Source organism: Pantherophis guttatus, chromosome 2, assembly GCF_059756535.1.
Source record: "Pantherophis guttatus breed Tessera chromosome 2, ASM5975653v1, whole genome shotgun sequence".
In the NCBI taxonomy this organism is placed as follows: Eukaryota; Metazoa; Chordata; class Lepidosauria; order Squamata; family Colubridae; genus Pantherophis; species Pantherophis guttatus.
In genome coordinates, this window is record NC_142064.1 from 131,533,574 (window position 1) to 131,558,780 (window position 25,207).

At 42.1% G+C, this 25,207-nt stretch overlaps 1 protein-coding gene across 2 annotated transcripts; it reads right to left on the reverse strand.

Annotated features, from left to right (window-relative positions):
• Window positions 1-396: 396 nt before the first annotated feature.
• LOC132711026 (TBC1 domain family member 25-like) lies at window positions 397-23,211 on the reverse strand. 2 transcript variants are annotated; one of them, XM_060688947.2, is made up of 12 exons: window positions 23,015-23,211; window positions 22,636-22,749; window positions 20,835-21,034; window positions 17,412-17,591; window positions 17,192-17,277; window positions 15,353-15,456; window positions 13,775-13,842; window positions 10,586-10,732; window positions 8,170-8,260; window positions 4,274-4,398; window positions 2,211-2,355; window positions 397-685 (listed from the first exon to the last, which is right to left on the reverse strand). In XM_060688947.2, the coding sequence occupies exons 1-12, from the start codon at window positions 23,077-23,079 to the stop codon at window positions 634-636; spliced, it is 1,377 nt and encodes a 458-aa protein (XP_060544930.2). In that variant the 5' UTR covers window positions 23,080-23,211; the 3' UTR covers window positions 397-633. The 2 variants fall into 2 exon arrangements, with proteins under 2 accessions (XP_060544930.2, XP_087742877.1); XM_087886751.1 differs by lacking the exon at window positions 20,835-21,034 and having other exon boundaries at window positions 474-685; window positions 23,015-23,208.
• Window positions 23,212-25,207: the final 1,996 nt, after the last annotated feature.

Genomic DNA, 25,207 nt, shown 5'->3' on the forward strand with positions numbered 1-25,207 from the left:
GGTCAACTTATTTCCCAAAGCACCAGAAGGCAGGACAAGAAACAATGGATGGAAACTAATCAAGGAGAGAAGCAACCAGGAATTAAGGAGAAACTCCCTAACAGTGAGGACAATTAACCAGTGGAACAGTTTGCCATCAAAAGTTGTGGGTGCTTCATCACTGGAGGTTTTTAAGATTGGATAGTCACTTGTTTCAAATTTTATAGAGTCTCCTGCTTGAGCAGGGGGTTGGACTAGAAGATCTCCAAGGTCCCTTCCAGCTCTATTCTGAATATCAATGCAACTAAGTAACTTGCTTTTTTTTGTGTGTGAAGCAGCCTGGAATATGCATTTCATTGAAGATTCTGAAAATTATGTGAAATTCCTCCAAATAAAAATTGTGCTGTGGACCAACGGTGCAGTCAGGTACAGATTTTATGTGAAAGGATGTCTTAAAGTTCTTCATTCACTTATTAAGAGGCCTGGACAAAATATTAACTTGTTACGTTTTATATCATTGGAAGTAGTTCTCAAGAAGCTGTTATCTCATTTCGTCCAGCAGAGGGTGCTCAAGCCCATTTTTTTTTCTTATCCCACCGGGATGTTCTTGTCAGCATCTAGAATAGAGAGTCCTGCTTTCCTGGCACACGATGTTCACGGCCGCCCATCCCCATGCAGCATGTTCAACTGAAGTCTGCCTTGCATCCTGTGACAACATGGAAGAACATTGGTCACAGTGGAGGAAAATTCTGCATCCCATCCAGGGGTGAAATGCTACCTGTTCGGACTGGTTCTCCCAAACTGGTAGTAAAAAAATACTACCAGTTCGGGCAAACTGGTATTTCCGACAATCAGCTGGGTGACGATCAGCTGGGCGAAGCGCACTTTTGGTAGCAGACTAACAGAACCGGTAGCAGACTTCAGAGGATTTTACCGCTGATCCCATCCCTTGCTGCAGTGGTGAAATCCAACTCTTTTTATTATCGGTTCTGTGGGCATGGCTTGTTGGGCATGGTGTGGCTTGTTGGGCGTGGCTTGGTGGGCATGGTAGGGTAAGGATACTGCAAAATCCCCATTCCCTCCCCACTCCTGGGGGGAAGGATATTGCAAAATCTCCATTCCCACCCCACTCTGGGGCCAGCTAGAGGTGGTATATGCCGGTTCTCCGAACTGCGCAAAATTTCCACTACCAGTTCTCCAGAACCTGTCAGAACCTGCTGGATTTCACCCCTGCCTTGCTGGGAACGTATTGTTATTGGACTCCAAGAATGCTGGATCCATCTAGTTAAGCTTCTCTTTGCCCGTGGTGTCCTTGGCTGGATTTATTTGGAAGTGGGCCCTAAACTAAGTGCCAGCCAAGCTCTTACAAGGTGAAGGGCCATCAGATCTCAAAGCAGGATATCCAAGTGACATCAAGATCAACATCACTTCCCTTTGTCAGATAATACTAAGCTTTATATGTCCCACCCAAAGAGTGAGAACAGCTCATTTCCGCAGTCTGGTCATCTGTCCCCTCTTCCATGAATATGTTCCAGTTATGCTGCTCCACAGGTAAAGAAGGAAGCAGATGATCAGATCTGAGAAGGGTTATGGGTTATGGAAGCATTTTGCCAGTTGTTGGAATCTGGTGTGAAGATGATTTGCCCTGGGCTGTTACACAACAGCATCTGGCTTTTAAGGGATGCCTTTATATGGGGAGTGTCTTACAGGTTGTGTCTCTTTCTGCATAATGGCAGGAAACCACTTGGTTCATTTTCAGCAGTAATTGATAAGCGAGGATGTCCGGGTGGGGAGGCACATAAACAATGGGCTCAAGGCTATAGACTGCTCACTTTGGTTTTAACTGGAAATGGTTTGAAGTGGACTTCCTGCATCCCGAGACACCTGCCCATTTACACTAACCACAACCACTTTGTCTGATGGCTCTAGGAAGCTGCTAAAGCTGGCCTCTACCCTGGTGCAGGAATGTGATATGTCTGGGTGAGGGATGTAATATTGGCCTTATTTAAAGGACTGTTGTTGTACTGGTGATTGACACAATGTGCATGGGGTACTCTGAACTTTCTGCAAACACCGCCAAAAGAGCCCAGCGATGATTGGATTTCTTCATTACGTGTCTTCCAGAATGCATTCCTTTTGCACAAAAAGGATTTTGGTTCCTGAACTTAAATTTGATTGGAGGAAAAGGAATCCGTTGCGGAAAACCTGCCCCTTTCACGCCACTTGCCTACCTTTGTGTGAATAGGAAAAAGTCATTGACATCCTGGTACTGGAGCAGCTGCTTCCGGTTCTGGATTAGGACTGCAATGCAAAGTAACACTTCAAATGTAATCTCATCCCGATCCACGGACGTGATAGGAGCTGGTGCTTCCACACCTATGAACAGGGAACAGGATGTGTTTGACAAGACCTCCTCCTGAACTGGACCTGATCTAAGATAAGTTTTGGAAGACATCTGGAAGGAAGAGATGTGGGTAGCATTCACAGGGAGAAGTTGGCAACCAGAGTGGGGAAGAAAGGGATCAAGGTTTTCTTTTCTTGGTCACACTTCCTTTGAGGAAACCAGAAACATTCTGTCTGCTTCTGGAGCTAAAGCAAAAATTGTACAACATTTACCATGTTTCCCCGAAAATAAGACCCTGTCTTATATTTTTTTGAACCCTGAAATAAGCGCTTGGCCTTATTGCCATGCGCTCAAAAGCCCAATTGGGCTTATTATCAGGGGATGTCTTATTTTGTGGGAAACAGGATAGTAGGAACCAACATCCTACTCCCCATATCTACCTATATGGATTCAAAGGCAATTTTTACTTACCAAGGTAGCTAGCTGAAGGCAGAAAATCAAAATGTCCACAAAATGATAGTGGTGTGGTATGTATTTTTAATAACTTAGAATATTATGTGTTATATTTATATTTAATGTGAATGTGTTATGTGTTAATGTGTTATGTTTAATGTGAAAGCTATCACCAAAGCTAACACACAACCCAATTACAAAGATGAGAATAAAATTTCTGTGTGTATTTGTGCCACATGATTTATCCATACAGAAATCTAAAAACTTGAATATCACAGAGCGCCTGTTACTAACTAAACCCTGAATATAGTACCGTATAATATACTATATTCAGGGCATGCCCTGAAAAGAAGGTCAAGCTGTCTTTTAAATAAAGTCCCAAAGGTGCTTTTTCAAAAGGCAACTGGACTTTCTTTTTCCTTGAAGATGTTTCACTTCTCATCCAAGAAACTTCTTCAGTTCTCTTGGATGAGAAGTGAAACGTCTTCAAGGAAAAACAAAGGAAGACCAGTTGCCCTTTGGAAACGCACCTTTGGGACAACCTAATCAAGGGATGCCTTGACTTACTTCTGCAATGACTGACAGCCATAATTCTGAGCTCAATTACAGTCATAAGTTGAAGACTGCCTGTGATGAATTTTGATAAGCAATTGCATTATCAATTCCTTTATGCTCTTTGCAGCCTAACCTACCAAAGGGTCCTACACCCTTACTTACTTCTGAGCCTTTCTGGCTTCCTGGATCAGCATCCGAGATCTCAGCTCATGTTGCTGAGCATTTAACAATAGCACTTAGACTCATATAGTGCTTTACAGCACTCTCTGAGCAGTTTACTATCTCAGCATATTGCCCCCAACATTCCTCATTTTACCGAATTAGGAAGGACGGAAAGCTGAGTGACTCTCGAGCCCCATCAGGATTGAACTCCTGGCTGTGAGCAGAGTTTGCCTGCAATACCACAGTTCAACCACTGAGCCGCCAGGGCTCTTTAGGGTAGCTCTAGCTTCAGAAGAATAACAGAATAAAAGAGTTGGAAGGGACCTTGGAGGTCTTATAGTCCAGGGGTGTCAAACTCAAAGCCCGGGGGGGGCAGATCCAACCCGTGGGGTGCTTAGATCTGGCCCGTGGGGCCGCCAGCGAAGGACCAGCCCACAGTGCCTCTGCCAGTGAAAATGGAGCTCAGAAGGGCCCTCCCGAGCTCCATTTTCGCTGGCAGAGGGTTTCAGGAGCTCGGGAGCCCGTTTTCGCTGGCTCGTTGGCCTGTTTTCACTTGGGCCACTCCAGGCGCCCCCGACACGAGTGATGTCGAGCTGGCCACACCGACCTTGGTTACACCCACCCCGGCCCCCAAGGTCAAACACAACCCTGATGTGGCCCTCAATGAAATCGAGTTTGACAGCCCTGTTCTAGTCCAACTCCCTGCTCAAACAGGAGACACTTTGATACAGAATAACAGAATATGTTGTGGATCGCTCTTCCGCATGGAGAAGTGCTCACCTTCCCTACGTGTCCGCCATATCCAGGCACCAAAGTTCATCTTTCCAGACTCCAAAGCGCTGATTTCCAAGACTCTCACGGCATCTGAGTGTTCCAAGTCCTTCTGGAAAAGCAGCAGCAGCCACCTGAGATGAAGGCAGGAGGAGAGCTGTGGCAGAAGCCGAGAAAAAGAGCTTGCCGTCCTAACCTCCCCCTTGGCCAGGACCCCCAACCCACTTTCCCATTGATAGATGCTTTCTCAGCCAGTTATGCCTGCTGCAAAAAGCTTGCTGGGGTTTGACCTGAGCATTTATTTTGAATATTATGCTCCGGAAAAGGAAGGATGGACAGACTCTGCTTCTTCCACTATTTAATCGTCAAATCTGAAATGAGAGGGCAGGTTTTTCAAGTCTAGGACCTAATTGTGATTCTCTCTCCATGATTTAGTTAAAGTACTCTCTGTTCCTTCTCTGAACCATCTAAAAAAAGTAAAGCAGTACAGCAGGGCTGTGTCTGCTACTTTTCCCAGATGCCTAGGCTCTGGTTTGCTTCTTGGTGGTGACATTTTGATTTTGCATTTGCAGAGTGTACTATGTACACTTGTTGGCTCATGTGCTGGCCTGTTTTTCTTCTTTTTCCTTTCCTTTTTTTTTTGGTGAGCAACACTCAATCAGCTCTCATCCCTGCTTAACAGTTAGCAATAGCAATAGCCCTTAGACTTAAATACCACTTCCAGAGGTGGTATTCAGCTGGTTCTGACAGGTTTTGGCGAACTGGTAGCGGAAATTTTGAGTAGTTCGGAGAACCGGCAAATACCACCTCTGGCTGGCCCCAAAGTGGGGTGGGAATGGAGGTTTTGCAATATCCTTCCCCTGCCACGCCCACCAAACCACACCAAACCACGCCCACAGAACCGGTAGTAAAAAAATTTGGATTTCACCACTGACCCAAATTCTGATCTTGTGTGCAAGGGCTGCATCACTTGTAAGTGTGAGGACAGTTGCAAGTCACTTTCCCCCTCACCCCCAATGCCATTGTAACTTTGAATGGTCACTAAACGAAGGGTTGTAAATCGAAAACTGCCCTTATTGGACCAGTAAAGGCAATTTAAAGGCTAGAATGGGTTGGGGATGAAATGAAAGCGATGTCATGGGGCTACAGCAGTAAACCAGATGTTCCTGGCATGTGCCATTCTTATGTGTGACTGGAGTCAGGATTTCTATCTTCAAACAAGGGTAGTTCTGCCAGATTAAAGAAGACTTTAGGCCAGGTGCCCATTAGGGGTCCTTACACCCAACTGATGGTATTTTAGATGCTTCTCCCCACCCAGTTTCTTTTTCTACTCAGCCCTCCCCCCTCCCCTTCCCTCCCCCCCAACATGCTCCCTTTGATCATCCTGCTTTGCCAGGAAGCAGCAGAGACATCTCTCTCCCCCCCCCCACTCCGCCACACGCTTTCTTTTCTAATATCTTCCATGTGAAAAATCAAGATATTGGGCTGCACAGCTGCTTATTATCTCTGTGGTGCTTATAAGTCTTTTATTTTTTTTTTTGACAAATTACTTTTTTGTTTTATTAAAAGTTTTTTTTTTTAAAGCTTTTTAAACAGGTGAAAGGACTGACCAAGAGGGCTTTCCTCTCATGATGTATCTCAGGACAGGAGAAAAAGTGAGCACACATATATATATATATGTGTGTAAGCCAGGGGGCCAGTTGTGGGAGAAGCGAGCACATAGGACAGGACAAGAGGTGGGTTTCAGCAGGTTCTTACCAGTTCTGGAGAATCGGTAGCGGAAATTTTGACTAGTTCGGAGAACTGGTAAATACCACCTCTGACTGGCCCCACCCCCATCTATTCTCTGCCTCCTGAATCCCAGCTGATCGGAGGAAATGGGGATTTTGCAGTAACCTTCCCCTGGAGTGGGGAGGGAATGGAGATTTTACAGTATCCTTCCCCTGCCATGCCCACCAAGCCATGTCATGCCCACCAAGCCACGCCCACAGAACCGGTAGTAAAAAAAAAATTGAATCCCATCACTGGACAGGACTTCTTCTAAATTTGTTTAGAAGAAGCCTGCCTGCTGGATTTTATTTTATTGCAAACCGCCTCAAGTTACCATGCGGTAAGACGGACGGTCAATAAATTCAATAAAGTAAAAATAAATAAATAGATTTAGGAGCCTTCCGTAGCGTAGGACCTGGGAACCCGTACCTAGTGGCTTAGAGCCCTAATAGTCCCTCTATTCCTGCTCAGTTGCTGGCATCTGCGTTTTAGGGCATTAAGAAAGACAGCTGAGCAATCTTACAGCAGATGGTGGCATCTAGGTGACCGCGTCTAATATCAGGAAGCTAACTTAAGCCTGGTTTAATATTCGGAAAGGAGACCACCAGAAAATCCAGGGCTATTAGCTAGATGGGAGTTAAAAAACATCTTGTCATGCACCAAGGAAATTGGGAGATCCAGGCAGTTCAAACGAGTATAAAGATTTATTGTAAGCTTAAGCTCTCTACAAATTCTCTACAAGAATTTGAACTACTAACAGGTCCAACCAAACAAATTGGTGGTAGATAAAAGTCACATAAATTCCGGGGGGAGGGGGAGGGGGGCCCTGGACTTAGATCTCTTTTGGCCGTGAAGGGACTCATGACTGATGACGCATTTGACCCAGTGGTGAAATCCAATTTTTTTTACTACCGGTTCTGTGGGTATGGCTTGGTGCGCCGTGGTATGGCTTGGTGGGTGTGTCAGGGGAAGGAAACTGCAAAAACTCCATTCGCACCCCACTCCTGGGGGAAGGATATTGCAAAATCTTAACTCCCACCCCACTCTCGGGCCAGCCAGAGGTGGTATTTGCCGGGTCTCCGAACTACTCAAAATTTCCGCTACCGGTTCTCCAGAACCTGTCAGAACCTGGTGGATTTTACCCCTGATTTGACCCCTCCCTCCGACTCAGCCTGGTCATCTCCTATATATCCCAGAATGAGGCAGTGGCAAACCACTTTTCTATCTGTAAAGGGGAGAGGGAATGGCTCTGAAGAACAGGAAGAAGAGCTTTCTACCAAGGCAATGGTGAGATAAAAAGGGTCTGAGCCCAGGTCAAAAAAGTAACTTGAGAACACATCTCGGACAAGCCCCTCCCTCGCTCATACGGAGATAATAGGCAGGATGGGGAAGCACAAAATTCCTATTTTACGACCTTCCTTGCCACAGTTGTTAAGTGAATCACTGCAGTTGATACATTAATAACTCGGTTGTTAAGTGAATCTGGCTTCCCATTTGACTTTGCTTGTCAGAAGGTCACAAAAGCAGATCACGTGACCTTGGGACACAGCAACGGTCATAAGTATGAGCCAGTTGCCAAGCATCTGCATTTTTATCACATGATCGTGAGGATGCTTCAAACTGTGAAAAATGGTCATGGGTCACTTTTTTCAGAGCTGTTGTAACTTTGAATGGTCACTAAATGAACTGTTCCAAGTTGAGGACTATCTGTAGATGACTTTTTGCAGGGATGTTTTATCTTCCAAATAAAAAAGTGCCTCCTTAGAGATATGTAAATCTTTCCCCTCCAGAAGTACCAGTATTTATCGGAGTCTTTTGTTACTTAATATTTCATATATATATCTTAGTGCGGTACAGGTGCAAAACCATTGTTTAAATGAGGCAAATGCCTAACTGCATTTAGGCAAGTTGCAGATAACGACTTCTCTGCAGACTTTGGTGACCTCTAGCTGCAACCTTCTGCATCCTGCAACCTTAGATGATGCTAGCATGGGCAGTCCCAGAGAATGATGAGAATGCTAGATATGCCTTCTGGAGAAGGAAGGTTTGGGGGGGAGGGGAATGCTACCCTACAAGCAGGTGGAGGGCAATTGGTCAGCTCCCGTTATACCCGACAAAAGGAAATGGATGTTTACCTGAGGCAGAAGAGCAGCTTTTCCTTGGAGACGCTCTCAATATGGTCATAGAGTTCGGGGTCGACGTGCTTCAGAAGTTCCTCACAGATTTCTGTATGGACATGACAAGAGAAGATCATCCTTCTTTTCAGTATGTCTTAATGTCATCTCTCTGTCAGAGAAGGATCAGAACTGGAGTGTTGCTCACAAAGATTCCGATTGGGTAAACACTTTACACAAATTTACACCTGAAGTGTAAATTTCTCACACTTCAGGTAAAGTGGATTTGTTCACCCAGTTGTGCCAAGCCTGAATCTCCACTGATACAAGAAGTCTTACCTGTCAACAACTTCTTCAGCTTCAACCTCAATAATACACGGGCAAACAATCGATACAAACTCAAGATAAACCGTTCCAAACTCAATTACAGAAAATACGACTTCAGCAACAGAGTGGTCAATGCCTGGAATGCTCTACCCGACTCCATTGTTACAGCCTCAAACCCCCACAGCTTCAACCTCAAACTGTCTACCGTGGACCTCACCCCATTCCTAAGAGGTCCGTAAAGGGGGCGTGCATAAGCGCACAAGCGTGCCTACCGCCCCTGTCTTACTGTCCCCATTTATCTGTATTTACGGTACTTCCTTTGTTCATGTTTATGTTCATACTTATACTTGCTACCTTGTACATATTTGACAGACAGACAAATAAATAAATAAATAAATAAATAAATAAATAAATAAATAAATAAATAAATAAATAAATAAGAAAGAGAGAATGGTCAGGAAGCATTGTCCTGGCAGTCTGTACAGATTCTCTGTCATCCAGGTCATGGTTGTCCTAAAGGTGCTTTTTCAGGAGGCAACTGGTCTTTCTTGTTTTTTTTTTCTTTTGAAGACGTTTTGCTTCTCATCCAAGAAGTTTCTTCAGCTCTGACAGGATAGTGGGGGTTCTTCAGCTCTGACAGGATAGTGGGGGTTCTTCAGCTCTGACAGGATCCCCACTATCCTGTCAGAGCTGAAGAACCCCCACTATCCTGTCAGAGCTGAAGAAACTTCTTGGTTGAGAAGCGAAATGTCTTCAAAAGAAAAAAAAAAAACAAGAAAGTCCAGTTGCCTCCTGAAAAAGCACCTTTGGGACAACCATGACCTGGATGAGAATCTCTACAGACAATGTTTCCTGACCATTCCTGTATCAGTGGAGATTCAGACTTGGCAGATGGCACACATTAACAAACATTAGCCCTTTGGCATGTCTCTTCACTTATACAAATTGCGAAGCTTGTATTTTCTTGACACAGATTATTATTTTTTAAATCATTAAATCCACACAACCTTGCTTTAGATACCCATTTATCTTTCCGAAGCTGAATATACACAGGCAAGTCAATGCCTGCAGCCAGTGTCTCAACATCTAATAATCTTTCCCAGTCCCTCTTCTAATCTCTCTTCCACCTGCTCAGAAACTACCTGCTCAATTTTCTCTTGCCCCTCTTCTCAAAGACAGCTATAATTAAAACAATGGTAGAGCAGGGTGGTGTTTTGTTGTGGGTTTTTTTTTTTTGCTGCCATTGTGAAAATGTCTTTCTTTTCATTTTGATGATACATATAACCACCTATCAGGGCTGGCTAGTATACATGGCTCTACATATATTTTCTTCCCCAGGGCCACAACACATAGATGTTGATTTCTTTATGTGTTGGCTTTTGGTCTTTAAAAAAGAAGCCTGCTTTGAGACTTGCAGTGACAAGTCTTAGGATCTACCCCACCCCACACTTAATCATAGCACAGACAATACCCTTTATCTCTTGTGTCCCCATGATATCAATGCTATCAATGAACCCTTCTTAAATCACCCTTAGGCATACAGTATAGAAATTGCATTTTCCCCTTAATTTTGACACTGTCTCAGGGCAGCCTCAGGGTGAATGAAATCTATTACCGTGTTTCACTGAAAATAAGACCCTGTCTTATATTTTTTTAAATCCTGAAATAAGCTCTTGGCCTTATTGCCATGCGCTCAAAAACCCGATTGGGCTTATTATCAGGGGATGTCTTATTTTGGGGGAAACAGGGTAGGCATTTCACTCATGAAAGAAGTCTTGTGAATGCAATGACTGGGCAGGATAGAGAATGGCAAAAGGGACAACATGTTTCACACCGTTACCATCTTCTGACAGCTCCAGGATAGCTGAAGGACACTTTAACTCTCCAGTGGGGGAAGGTCCCTGAGTGGCGTTGCAGCCAAAATACCAGCCAATGGCTCTTTTTCACAATCGATTTTTGCTGCAAACTTGCAGAAAGCATCCTATTCTTCCCTTGAAGCTTTCTCTGAAGAGAAGACACGATGTTTGCCTCAAACAGCATGCTTCTAGTCAGCAGAGCCTCTTTGCAAAGCTTGCATCTGTTTTCACCCCTCCATTTTCCCTTCACTCACGTATCTTCCGACGGACACCCGTGGTGGTGAAGCCCCATGCAGACCGCCGCATGTATCCTACAAAGCACCAAAAAGCCTCTGTCTCATTGTCCAGAGTCTCTAAGAAGCGGCTGGCAAAGTAATGCATCCCCCGGCAGTATCCAATCTCTGTGGGATAGGAGAGAACAAAGCAGAAGCAGGAAGAAAAGGGAGGACTACCCGACAACCACTCATTCAGAATTTAGATTCAGAACACTTTGTATGGGTTGGGAAGCTAAGCAGGCTCAACACCGGTTAGCACTTGAATAGGAGTCACTGTGGAATTCCACCGTCATTGGCTAGATTGGGAAATGGAAAAAACAGCTGGGAAGAGGGTGGTGGCAAACCAATTTCATAATGCAGCCATGAAATCTGCACAAAGGCAGTCTCCATGAGTTGAACTGGATTCCAGAGTATCTTTACCTCAGTGGTGAAATCTAAAATTTGTTATTACCAGTTCTGTGGGCGTGGCTTGGTGGTGGTGGGGTAATGTGACTGGGTGGGCGTGGCCATTTTTTTTTACTTTTAAAACCATTTTTTCTACAACCTTTTAGGCGAAGAGGTTGTAAACAAATGCTTTCAAAAGGCTCTGCCGATCCCAGCTGAGTTGCCTGATCGGCAGAGGCTTTTTTTTTCTTTTAAAAGCCTTTGCCGAACAGGCAACTCAGCTGGGATCATCAGAGGCTTTTAAAAGCATTTGACGATCCCAGCTGAGCCGCACGATCATCAGAGGCTTTTTTTTTACTTTTAAAAGCATTTTTTCTGCCGAAGAGGTTGTAGAAAAAATGCTTTTAAAAATTAAAAAAAAAAAAAAGCCTCTGATGATTGTGCAGCTCAGCTGGGCGGGGGGTGGGGGTGTGGGCAGGGATTTTTGCTACCAGTTCTCCGAATTACCCGCCTCCATCACTACCAGATTGGGCGATCCGGTCCGAACCGGGAGCATTTCACCCCTGCTTTACCTGTGGAGGAATGTAGTCTGGATTCCCAGGAGGGAAGGGCTGCATTTCAGAGAGCAAAGAGGTAGGGAAGTTTAGATAGTTTGGTTGAGAGAAACAAAGTGATTAATGTTCTGATTAATGGTAGAAGTAGTTGCTTTAGTTTGGCAAGTTTTCTGTCTATAGGGGAGGAATAATAAAGGAAACTGCTCAGAAGTCATTCTATGTGTCTTCCTTGGGGCCTGAATTCCCGATCAGTATGGTTGAATTGTTCAAAACTAGATAGGGGAGGTTAGCTCAATAATATGAATTGCATAATAATAATGAGAACAGAGAACTCAACACTGTCATTTCTCATACAAAGGCTCTCTGAGTTCTACACGCTGTTATATATATGTATTACTTTTGCACATTATAGTTTCTTCGGAAGTTTGGTCATTTGCCCAGCAAAATAAAAACAGGAAATAAATAATAAATGTCCTATTAGAATGCTCTTATGCAGGCAACAGAGTCATCTGCATGCCTTCTTAAAAAATATGTCTCACTGGATTCATAGATAAAAGCATGCACAGAAGTGCAACTCCGACTGATCTGAATTAGCTGTCAATCCTCATTATGTGTGGGTTCCATATTTGAGGATTTGCCTTATTGCTAAATTTATTTGTAACCCCGAAATCAATACTTGAAATGCTTTTGCGGTTATTTGAGGACATGTGCAATGTGGTGAAAATTTTGAGTGACCTGTCTGTTGCATGCCTGCCTTCTGATCTCACTGGTTAAAATGGCCATTATAAATAAGATTATTTAATGAAACTTTAAATACTTGGTCTTTGTTTAATCTTTTTTTTCCCCCCAAGGACTTTTATTTGCAAGAAATATATATTAAATAAGGTGTCCTTTAACAGAAACACACATAAAACAAGGTGATGTATTGATCAGTTGATGAACATGTCGTACCAGAAGCTTGCAGGAATCTAATGTTGTATTTCCCTAGGAGTAATGGTTCAGTATTCATTAATTTACTATTCGTGACAATTTGATAAAATGTAACTACTGCAAATAATAAGAATTTATTATAATTCCAGGACTAAAGCTGACAATGGTTCAGTATTTGCTAATTCAGTATCTGCAGCAATGGAACTTTCTACTCTTGTACCACAACGGTTAACACTCTGGTATGAATTTTCTTTCCTTCAAAATGAAGAAGCTGTGCTTGTGGAACAGAAAGTCCCCAACCTTACAGCATCCCTTCCCAGCAGGTAGAATTTTACATCTAGGCTGTAATGTGATGCATCCCTCTTTGGGAAAATATCCTATCGAATTAGAACAGATTTTAGAATAAGAAGGGATTGTTTGGCTTGATAAACTTTTTAAAGTGAGATATGTGCACCATTTTTATGCTGCTTCCTATATACCAGCATTTCAAAGCACTTTACAAAACGAAGAATAGAGAACAGTCTAAAGCTGGGGTGTCCAACCTTGCCAATTTTAAGACCTGTGGACTTCAACTTCCAGAATTCCCTAGCCAGCCATGAATTTTCTCTATGCTGGCTAGGGAATTCTGGGAGTTGAAGTCCACAGGTCTTAAAATTGGCAAGGTTGGATACTCTTGATCTAAGAGGGAAGAACAGAAATTAAGTGACTGCTTCAGGCGTTTATGGGTGTGGAATAGAGCTAGCCTAAGACAATTTGCTGCTTGAGGCTCACCCAGCCACCTATCCAAATTTAATCAGTACATTAACTGATTAGCTGATTAGACTGGTGTCCTTCCAGCACCTGAGAGCAGTAGCTACTATATCTTAGAAAGCATGCACAGATTGCCCTGCTTACTCTATAAGCATGTTTGGCCTAAGGCAGATGCCCAATGATGGAGCCAGCCCTGCATGGGGAGAGACGGAGATAGGGTTTTGCACATCCTGCATTATGCAGCAGCTACCTGGCTCTGTGTGAAATATGGGAATGTTTAGCACAACATTCAGCAGATACCTCTGGAGGACAAATTTTTTCCTTCCTTAGACCTCCTTAAGAAAAGCCCTGCCTGCATCTATTTGAAAAATACTTTGAACTAGAAAGTATTTGGCACATTGAGAGACCCATATAAATGATGAACGGTAGAACAGTTAAGTGTCAGGAATAGAGAGACTGGGGGGAGGGTAGAGAATAGGGAAAAAATAGGCAGCAGACTCATACTGCCAGCTGCAATTCCTGGAAGTACATTGTGTGGTGGTTTCCTCACCTTGGTGAAAGGCCGCAAACGTGATGAGAATATCCCGGAGGTAAAGCAGCTTCACTAGTCCTTCACGTCTATAAAGAGAGAGAGGAATGTCACAGGTGCGAGCTACAGTGGCAGGGACAGATCATTCATCTCCAAATAAGAGAAGACAGGGGTTTGAACAGAGTTTGCAGATTATACAGTGATATGTGAGTTTCTGCATTCATGTATAAATAATACTTAGAATCTAAGTAGAAATATAAATCAAAGTTTGCGCAATCTGCTGCTGGAAGGTAACTAAGCAACTTCAAGGTTGTCCCTGTTTTGTTGTTGTGGTTCTTGGCACAGATAAACTGAGGCTGTCCTTAAAAAAGCAATAAAGCATTTTGGAGGTGGGGAGAACCAATTTGATTAGAGCAGTGGTTTAAGGCAGGGATGTTTAACTCCTTTAAGTGGCCTCTATTGAGAAAGCTAGTAACTATATTAGGAGGTACAGAAATGGGAAAGTTAAGCATCTGTTTGTCTAGATACCCAGCCATGAGTAAGACCGGATCACACTATAACTGCTTTTCATTTAAAAAAAAAACACATGGTCAATTTAAGGTTAGATAGATAGAATAAATCTGAAAAGAAATTGAAAGTATATATGAGTAGAATATAAGAGTTGCTCGGATACCAAACAAGAAGAATATTATATAGCAAAGAAGATAGAAAGGAGAGGGGAGTAGAGGGTAGGAAGAGGAGAGGGAATGAGAGGAAAGGAAGAAAGGGAAAAGGAGAGGAAGGAAAGGCAGGGGACAGGAGTAGGGGAGAAGGGGAGAAGGGGGAAAAGAAGAGAGGAGTGGAGGAAAGAAGGGGAAATAGGATGAGGTAGGAGAGGAGGAAGGAGAAAGGAGGAGAGGAGAGGAGGCTGGGAAGGGAAAGAAAGGAGAAGAAGAAGGTTTGTTGCGAAAAGAAAGAAGAAAGGGTAGAAGAGCAACCCCGAATGTAATTAAAATATCTTATTTTAATGCTTTCTTTAAGGAAAATATATATATGTATGATTAATTATGTATAAGAAAATGTTCGTTTTATATTATGTGTAGAAAAAATAAAACTGAAAAAACTTTTCAAAAAAACCCCAAAACCCCATGGTCAAGAAATATGACTTTAGATCACCGAATCTGTCTTGGCTGTAAGAGTTCACTTTTGAGTAATTTTGTTTTCTCCAAAATAGAATGCAGGGTAAATTTCAGCAAATAAAAGCACGGTAAAAAAAAGATTCCGCATTTTCTGAGAGGGATGAGTAATCAAATCAGTTCGTAGTAAAAATGCAAATATTCCTTCAGATAGTGCTTTTGTGTTTCTGATATGCCCATATTTTAATCAAATCGGATTAGATAGATATTCCCACTTAGCCCTGCACAAATTTTGATCTGTCAAGCCCAATGAAACCTGTCAGTTATTCAGTTCACTAGGTGTTTATAAATGTTCTACTTCCTGAGTCTGGTAAAATGGAAGAAATAGCCACCCAGCCTGAAAATTGAGAGTTTCCGAAATGGTCTTGGCAATCAGCCTTTTTTGTTTCGGCTTAGTTGTGGCTGGGAAAGGAGTTGTTCTCACTGGAAGAAGGTCCGATGTCGGTCAGTCCGGGGAATGTCAGCCTCAATATCTCTCAGTGCCTTTTGGAACTGTTGTTCATTAACATATTGGAAGGACGCACTATTCTGGTGAAAGACAGAATATTAGTTTAGGCTTAGTGATTCAGCACCCACAATGCACATGTTAGGTTCAGTCCTAGCATCACCGGCAGGTAACATCCTGATTGGTATTTGAGAGACCATCTCTCAGTTGGTGTCAACAACAGTGGATAAAATGAATCTAACCAACCTCCCATGTTTTTAGATTTCGTGCAAATCAGGGGTGAAATCCAGCAGGTTCTGACAGGTTCTGGAGAACCGGTAGCGGAAATTTTGAGTAGTCCGGAGAACCGGCAAATACCATCTCTGGCTGGTCCCAGAGTGGGGTGGGAATGGAGATTTTGCAATATCCTTCCCCCAGGAGTGGGGTGGGAATGGGGATTTTGCAGTATCCTTCCCCTGCCACGCCCACCAAGTCCACCAAACCACACCCACAGAACTGATAGTAAAAAAATTTGAATTTCACCACTGGTGCAAATGGAATGGTTTTTAGGCATATTCTCTTACTTACGCTCTGCATCCTGGACATAAACTGTTTCAACTTCTTCCCTCAAGACGACACTATAGGGCATTGCACACCAAAACAACTAGACACAAGGACAGTTCCCCTCCGCTCCCCCATGCCATCATTCTGCTAAACAACTAATTCCCACAACACTGTCAAACTACCAAGTAGGGCTGTATTACTATTATTATTCTCAACTTTTCTATTACCTATTTCGTTATCCTCTTATGACTATAACTTTGTTGCTTGTATCTTACGATTTATATTAATTGTTTTATTTAGTATCCTAGTATGATTTATGTTGGTTTCTTATTTAGTATCCTATGTCTATCACTAAGTGTTGTATCTTATGATTTATGATGAATGTATTTTAGGATGATTATGATCATGATTTATTACTTGTTGCTTGTATGTACACTGAGTCCTTACGCACCAGAGACAAATTCCTTGTGTATCCAATCACATTTGGCCAATAAAGTATTCTATTTCTATTTCTGTTCTGTCCTGTCCTATCCTATCCTATCCTATCTATCCTATCCTATACTATTACTTAACTTTTGCAAGATTGCAAAAGTTTTGCCCTTTGACTATCACATATTCTTGCTACCAAACAAACTCCATAATGATTCATATAGAATATAGTCTTTGGTGCATATGCTCTCAGTGTACATAAAAAGACAAGATACATTTGTCAAGAATCATAAGGTACAACACTTAATGATAGTCATAGGGTACAAATAAGCAATCAAATCATACTAGGAAACAATCAATATAAATTGTAAGGATATATCCACTCAAACTTTCTTTCTTTCTTTCTGTTTCTCTTTCTCTTTCTCTTTCTACTAGTACTAATTTCCTAATCACACAATCCATCCTGATTCACCTCTCCCAAAGCTGAACTTTTTAAAGTCTATGAAAAGTTTCTGAGATTTCATTCTCCCCCCCACCCACCCCCAGAAATACTAACTTTGACTATTCTGAGACTATTTGGCCTTGATTGACAAGTTCATCAATACTTGGCATGGAAACCTCTAATTTTATAGGAGTGCTGACTGCTTATAGACATTCAGTGGTAAGTAGAAAATATGCATGTCTAATTTAAAAAAACAAACAAAAAAAAACAGCAAGCAGCCATCTCAATGCTGAGCCATGCACCAAACCAACAGACAACGTGAAAAATGGCAGTGCACAGCAAGTTTTCTAATTGCTCTGGCTTATCTTATTTTCAAGAAACATGCTTTCTGCTTTATTCCTCACCTCATTGTAGGTATCTGTAGGTGGATTGGCTGCTTCCATTTCCCTCTGATCCTCATTGTGTTTCTGGATGGCCAAGGAAAGCTCAACTGCAGGCATAATGGAACAGTTAGGATCACCTTATTGTCCAGGGCAGCAGCCCTTTAAAAGGTGGAGCTCTGTTTCTCCGCCCAGTGGGAGGAGCCTAGGAAGATATCAAACCAACTGGAGAAGCAGGACTTACAGTCACACTGGGTTCTCATGGTGGCAGCCCAGGGGAAGCGCTGTTTCCATGAATGCTTCATCCATTGATACTGGGAAGCCATTTGCCGATCCAGCTCCTTCCTCTCTTCAGTTGTGGATTTCTCAGGGTACACACCAAACAGGAACTTCCAGGTTATTTTTCTTTCATTGGGATGTGTGCCTTGATAGAATGATGATAGACAGATGATAGATCGATGATACCTAGCTAGCTAGCTAGAGATATTCCCATGTAGCTCTCATGATACCTTGGTTGGGAAATATGCAGGTTGTCTTTGACTTACGACCACAATTGAGGCCAAAATTTCTGTTGTTAAGTGAGATGTTTGTTAAGTGAATTTTTGCCCCATTTTATGACCTTAGTAAATCACCGCAGTTGATAAGTTAGTAACCTGGTTGTTAAGTGAATCTGGCCATTGACTTTGCTTGTCAAAAGGTCGCAACAGATGATCACGTGACCTTGGGACACAACAATGGTCATAAGTATGAACCAGTTGCCAAGCATCTGAATTTTGATCATATGATCATGGGGATGCTACAAACTGTGAAGAATAGTCATGTCACATTTTTTAAAAAAATGTTGTTGTAACTTTGAACAGTCACTAAATGAACTGTTGTAAGTCGAGGACCCCATATCCTGTTGAAGATCTTGAAAAATACTGACTGGCAGGGGAGGAAAGGGAACTAAGGGGAACAGAGTATTTTGCTCCAAATTTCCCTTTTCCTAGCTGCCAGAGGATGTGGTGCAGTATCCAAGTTGGTTTCAAAGTTTTCTCTTCTGCAAAATCCTGTTTACACAGCTTGTGCTGAGACTTTCTGCCAAATATATTACCCTGGCACAGAACTTCATCATTAATTCCAAATCTGTGCCCCATCCTTATTACACAGTTTCCAAACTATGCTTAAAACCTTTCTGTTTTGCTGCTTCTTCTGCTTGGAAAATAAATCTGTTTTCTGCAGGAATGAATGCATTTGGTTTCCAACATCCTTGGCTTCATTTCTACCATCGATGAACTTAATTCATCATGCTGGTACATTGATCTTAGTGCTCTAGACTGATCTAGACAAAAGAAATCAAGTCACATATCAGGATATGGGTGATTACAGTTTGATCACTACCCAAATATATGATGTTGGGGGACATTTGGTCATTCTGTTATTGATGTTCTTGGGGCATCTTGGCTATAGACTGAACTAGCAGAATAGCAAGAGCCTTTGCTGTAGGGAAGGGCAAGGATATGTCTTTGATACAGGGATGAAATCCAGCAGGTTCTAACAGGTTCTGGAGAACTGGTAACGGAAATTTTGAGTAGTTCAGAGAACTGGCAAATACCACTTCTGGCTGGCCCCAGAGTGGGGTGGGAATGGACATTCTGCAATATCCTTCCCCCAGGAGGGGAGAGAATGGAGATTTTGCAGTATCCTTCCCCTGGAGTGGGGTGGGAATGGAAATTTTGCAATATCCTTCCTCTGCCACGCCCACAGAACCGGTAGGGAAAATTTTGGATTTCACCCCTGCTTTGATAGCTCTATCCTGACTGCAGAATTTCAGGCAAGGTTTGGTATTTCTTTGTCATCCTTTGATGGTCACTTGAACATTTGCAACTCAAGAGATGGTATGACCCAATCGACACCGGAGAAATTTGCTCTGCATTTCTAAATACCCAATCTGGATTGCAAGCTAAAATTATGGATCACGGGACCAAGCTGATTTTAGACTTTGCGTGATCATGCTTTCCTGTCTGCATCCCTGTCGTCTGTGAATGTATTTTAAATTACAAAGCAAAACTGCTTATTCAGGGGTAGCTTAGCGTTCAAGGAATAATCATACAAGGTATGCTAAGCACGGCTTCTCACTTGAGAATAGGAAATACCTTGCCAGCTCATACTGTTTTTTTTCCAAACTGATCTTAGCATAGCCTGCAACAATTTAAGCAACCAGCAAGCATCTTACAAGGTGTTTTATCTGCCCAATTCTAGACTCTCATGCTTAAATCGGCTTCTTCCAGAGATCCTCTCTGGATGCATAAGGACTATAACTCTCCAAACGCCTTGGCCACACTGGCTAAGAACTTCGGTGACCCAAGTCCCTGCACTTCTAAAGAGCACCTAATTGGGTAACATTCTTCTATGGGAACTGGAATTGTCCTTAGAGTACGGTTACGCCGTAACATCCAAATACAATTGGGCCCAACATTTATCTTACTAAGCAAGATGTTGTGAGTTTGCCCCATTTTGTGACCTTTCTTGTCACAGTTGTTAAGTGAATCACTACAGTTGTTAAGTTAGTAACATGGTTGTTAAATGAATCTGTCTTCCCCATTGACTTTGCCTGCCAGAAGGTCACAAATGATGATTGAGTGACCCCCCCCAGGACACTGCAACCGTCATAAATACGAACCAGTTGCCAAGTTTTTGAATTTTGATCCCGTGACCATTGAGATGCTGCAACAGTTGTATGTGTGAAACATGGTCATAAGTCACTTTTTTCAGGTCACTAAATGGTCACTAAATGAATGGCTGTAAGTCAAAGAGTATATTTATAACTGGAGTGTTTGATGCAACTACTGCCTGTTGTTTTAGCAAGGCCTTCTTTTGCCATACAGTTCAGAGAAGCTGTTAAACTTTCATCCCCACAATGCTTTGCAAAACTGAAAGCTCCTGTTTTAAAAGTGCCAAGAAAGACTGCTCTAGTTTCCCCTCTGCATAATAACAACAACCCTGATCAACAAAGTGATGTAAATTATTCCAACATCTATCAGACTGAGGGCCAACTTGATGCCCTCCAGATGGTTTGGATTGAAATTTCCATAACAGATGGCCATCACGCTAATTAGAACTAATAAGGATTTGTGGTTTGATATATTTCTGAGACACCCACTTGCCTGAGTTTAATCTGCTGTATAAGATCTGTGGTCAGTTATGTAATATTGGATTCGTTAGATCATTCCTCCCCTATCTCTCAAACTAAATCTCCTCCCACTTATGACTTTATGACTGTAACCTTGTTGCTTGTATCCTTACGATTTATATTGACTGTTTCCTAATATGATTTGATTGCTTATTTGTACCCTATGACTATCATTAAGTGTTGTACCTTATGATTCTTGATGAATGTATCTTTTCTTTTATGTACACTGAGAGCATATGCACCAAGACAAATTCCTTGTGTGTCCAATCACACTTGGCCAATAAAGAATTCTATTCTATTCTGTTCTGTTCTGTTCTGTTCTGTTCTGTTCTGTTCTATTCTATTCTACTCTAAAGAAAGAAGAAAAAGTTTTCTGCTTGCGTTGGTCAGAACCAGCTCTGCTTTTTTTTTGGTGTCTAGTGGGATCTTCTCACCACAGAAATGACAAATATAAAACCAGGTTTCACTCTTTGCCCTGACATATCCCATCTTTACCTCTCTCATAGACCAGCTTCCGCATACTAAAGACATCTAACCGCCCATCATTGTCAAACAAGCCGTAGATAGATTTAGAAGGCAGTGATGTTCTCTCTCTGCCATCTTCCCTTGGCTGATTTGTAGCGCGCTTCTTCTGATTAGCATCTGCTCTCTCTCTTTCATCCTTTCCTTGGAGTGCTGTGAGCTGAGCTTTCATTCTTCATTCGATCAAATAGGAAAACATGCCAAAACAGTTAAGACTGTAAAATCAAACCATGAATTGGAAAGTTTGTTTCACAAATCATTTTGGAAGCACCCTGAATATGAGTAGTAGCAGAAAAACTATAGCTAAAACAAGGTTTCACTTTAATGCAAATGGTACATATTTGAAATCCTTATCACTGTTTTTAATTTATCGATTTACCCAAACAGCTGTATTTAAAGGCAGTTCACTTCCAAAGATAGGGCAGTTTCAGTGATGGAGTCCTCCCAGCTGGTTTTATTTTTGTGCAAGGGCTTTAGAAATTTATCATGTCGCTCAGACTCAACCCCTCCAAGACCGAGTGGCTGTGGCTTCCGGCGCCCCGATATAGTCAGCAGGTGCCATCGCTGACTATTGGGGGTGAATCTCTGCCCCCCACGGAGAGGGCTCGCAATCTGGGTGTCCTTCTGGATGCACGGCTGTCTTTAGAAGAGCATATGACGACCGTGGCCAGGGGGGCCTTTTATCAGGTTCGCCTGATTCACCAGTTGCAGCCCTTTCTGGATCGGGACGCCCTACGCACGGTCACTCATGCCCTTGTTACTTCCCGGTTGGACTATTGTAATGCTCTCTACATGGGGCTCCCCTTGAAGAGCACTCGGAGGCTCCAACTGGTCCAGAATGTGGCCGCGCGGGTAGTTATGGGCGCAACTCGTTGTGCCCATGTGACACCCCTCCTGCGCGAGCTGCACTGGCTCCCAGTGGTCTTCCGGGTGCGATTCAAGGTGTTAGTTACCACCTTTAAAGCACTCCATGGCATAGGACCCGGGTACCTCCGAGACCGTCTTCTGCCACCAATAGCCTCCCACCAACCAGTCCGTTCCCACAGAGAGGGTCTCCTCAGGGTGCCGTCAACCAAGTTATGTCGACTGGCGGCGCCCAGGGGAAGGGCCTTCTCTGTGGGAGCCCCAGCCCTGTGGAACGAACTGCCCCCGGAAATTCGTAAGATCTCCGACCTCCGGGCGTTTCGCTGCGCACTAAAGACCCTATTATTCCGCCAGGCCGGACTAGCAACACAATAGTTTTTAAATTGGGATATTTAAATTTATTGGGGTTTTAAATCTGAGCCACTTTATTTAATTATTTTAAATTTTATATTGTTGTTTTATTTGTGTTTTTAAAAAGGCTGTACACCGCCCTGAGTCCTTCGGGAGAAGGGCGGTATAGAAATAAAATTATTATTATTATTATTATTATTATTATTATTATTATTATTATTATTATTAATGGCATGCAAAAATCTTCTATCCAGGGTTTTTTTTTAGCCGTTGTTTTATCTGTTGCTTATCAGTGTTTGGCTGTTTATCCGTATAAAAAATTAAAAGCATTTTAACTATTTGAATGGTACATTAATTTGAGTGCTTTTTAATGGAATGCAAGGAGAACTTTTAAAAATAACAGATTTAATAACTGGCGATAAAATTTGCAACAATTGAGTGAGCAATGAATATCTTTGTCAAAGTGAGTCCTTTTTAGATACAGCTATATATTCTTTCCCTTCTGTACCTATTATCTTCCCTGCTCTAGATGTTTAGCTTGTTCTTTAGAGGTTCCCACCTGAAAAAGCGTCCCCAACATGGAATCAGTTGCAGTAAGCGGTTATTGGAAAGTCGTTGGAATAACCTCTGGGCCTGGTATTCTGCAAACTGCAGCAGGAGCGTAATGGTTTCTCTGTGGAGAATAAGGATTTGATTAGTTCTGGTTTGGTGCAGACATGACTCACTGCAGTGGTGAGCAGACTTCAAGCTTCTGAGATCAAGCGGTCCATTATTGTAAGTTCAGGATTCACCAATCAAAACCAAAAGCAAAATAAGGTGTGGGGTTTTTTTTTTTGATCCATGACAAAAATTGTAAATTGCATGGTCATTCCCAATCATATTAAAATATACACTTTATCAGTAGGTGAGTTGGTGGGAATTCTGGTTTTATAACTTACCGGGTTGTTTGAAACCAGCTCCATAGGAGCTGATTCACCAGATCTGTAGTCTGTATAACCTTCATCCCCTGCTCCTGGTGCTCTAGACATGGGAACTATGGCTGGATATACATGATTTTCATGGTCCCGGATTCCTGTCTTAGTTATCCACCAGCTTGTCTTAACATCTCTACCTAACAACGTTATCAACATTGTGGAATTTTCAATCTCCGTGATGTCATAATGGCCCTTTCTGTTCTAAAAGACCCATCAAAGCACCAATTGTTTAGTTTTATAGTATATTTACTGATTTTTCTCTCTTCATTCTAAGCACTGGTCCATGAAGGCCTGCTTCCCATTCATATGTGGAAAAGGGAGTAATTTAAAAACAACAGTTTCATTATTTAGGATTAAAGACAGAGAAAATTAATGGAGGAGAAAGAGTAGTTTGGAACATGGGACAAATTGCTATTTCATAATGCAAAGAGCATATCCCGGGAGGAAAAGGGGCATGGAAGAAAAAGAAAAAAGTGAGAGAAATTAGAGTGGAAGTAGGAAGAGTGAGAGAAGAAAAACTATGACTTATTTATGGAAATAGGACTGGAGGACAGATAATCTCCCTGGAAAGTCAATGGAATGTGCAAATAAGAAAAGAAGATATGCCGGCTGTTCGGAAGAGATTCAAAATAAGTAGATTATAGAGTGCCATAGAAGTGAGTGGAATTGTGCTAATGGCAGATATGAAAATGGATGCTAGGTAATACGATGAAGCAAAAAGGCTACAGATCAGCAGCCCCCAACTGTTTGGGCACCAGGAACCGATTCCATGGAGAGAGGTTTTTCCACAGACTGGAGGAGGCATGGTTTCATGTGCTTCTCTTGGATGGGGCTTTGCATGTTTATGCGGCCCGGTTTATGGCACACTGCGCCTTGGTGCCAGCCCACAGATCGGGGTTTGGGGACCCCTGCTGTAGATGACAAAATGCTTATAAGAGAATGATTTAGCAAAAACAACAAGGATATTGCATATGAAATAAAGAGAAAAGATTAATTGCAAGCAATGTAGTTAAAGAGAAGAAGGAATAGTTAGAATTAAAAGGGACAGAGGCGATTGCAGAATGCTTTTGAAAATAATAAGCACCATGTGGGAAGCTAGTGAAAGGGGAAACAACCCTCTGACAGAGGTATTAAAAGTAAAAGTGATGAAATGAAATGCGATACATTTGAATAATAATATTGAAGCATAATATCAATCATACATCAGTGGCTCTCATTGTTGAGATACACAATGTTGTTGGAGAAATATGGATGCCAGTTTGCTTTTGCACAGTGGTTATGTGGCTTATTTAATGGGTGTGAAGAGTTCATCTGCAGGGGATGATTAGAAGTATGCTAATATTGTCCCACTCTAAAAAGGAATGGTAGCAAGAGTGAATGCCTAAACTACAGGGGCATTAGTTTAGGAAAGACATTTTTCTAGAACTCTAATTAAAAAGATACAAGTGATGACAGTGAACAAAATCTGGGAAGTACAACTTAGGTTTAAACCAGACAGAATATGCAGCCCAGATTTTACTCATCAGGAGGTACCAGAAAAATGTTTGCATCTGAGAAAGCCAGTGGCACATATGTTTTGACTGTTGAACATTTTGCACAAGTATACAATTGAATGTTTCTTGTGGAATGCAATAAAAGTGATATGCAATAGAAATAAAGCATATAGCAGTCAATGGAATGCTTAGCGTAATGTTCAGTTCTAAGTAGGGAATAATTAAAAACAATAACTGTATAAAGACTGTGATGAAGAAGAAGCGTATTGGCTAGAGACACACATGTACATGTCATTTTACATGGAGGCGATGCCGTGTTGCTGGTTGAGAACCCAAATGAATTGCAGCCAGTGTTGGACAGGCTGCATAATGCAAAGATAAGTATAGATGTGAAAAATAATGTATCAAAGATAAAGGGAAATGCATCTATTATGAGGAAATGAAAGAATTCAAATTATACTTGAAGGATGGAAACTAGAGTAAATCAATTAATGTACTGTATGTATCTTGGTGGAATATTTACTAAAGATGGGAAAATTGCTGGAACATTCAAGTGCTGGTAGAAGAGAAGGAGCAGTATGTGACATATTGCCAAGAATGAAAAATGAAAATGGCTGCCTATAAGAGTGTTTCCACCCTGTTTATTATGTGCACAGCAGAAATG

What these genes read in the sequence shown, in the direction of transcription:
- LOC132711026 (XM_060688947.2), bottom strand. Translation starts at nt 23,079, where the DNA reads ATGAAGGTTATACAGACTACAGATCTGGTGAATCAGCTCCTATGGAGC. An exon ending in CTACAGATACCTACAATGAG is followed by an intron (nt 15,457 to 17,191) that starts GTGAGGAATAAA and finishes GTCTTTCACCAG; the next exon opens with AATAGTGCGTCCTTCCAATA. An exon ending in TTTTTCCTATTCACACAAAG is followed by an intron (nt 686 to 2,210) that starts GTAGGCAAGTGG and finishes ATGTTGTCACAG; the next exon opens with GATGCAAGGCAGACTTCAGT.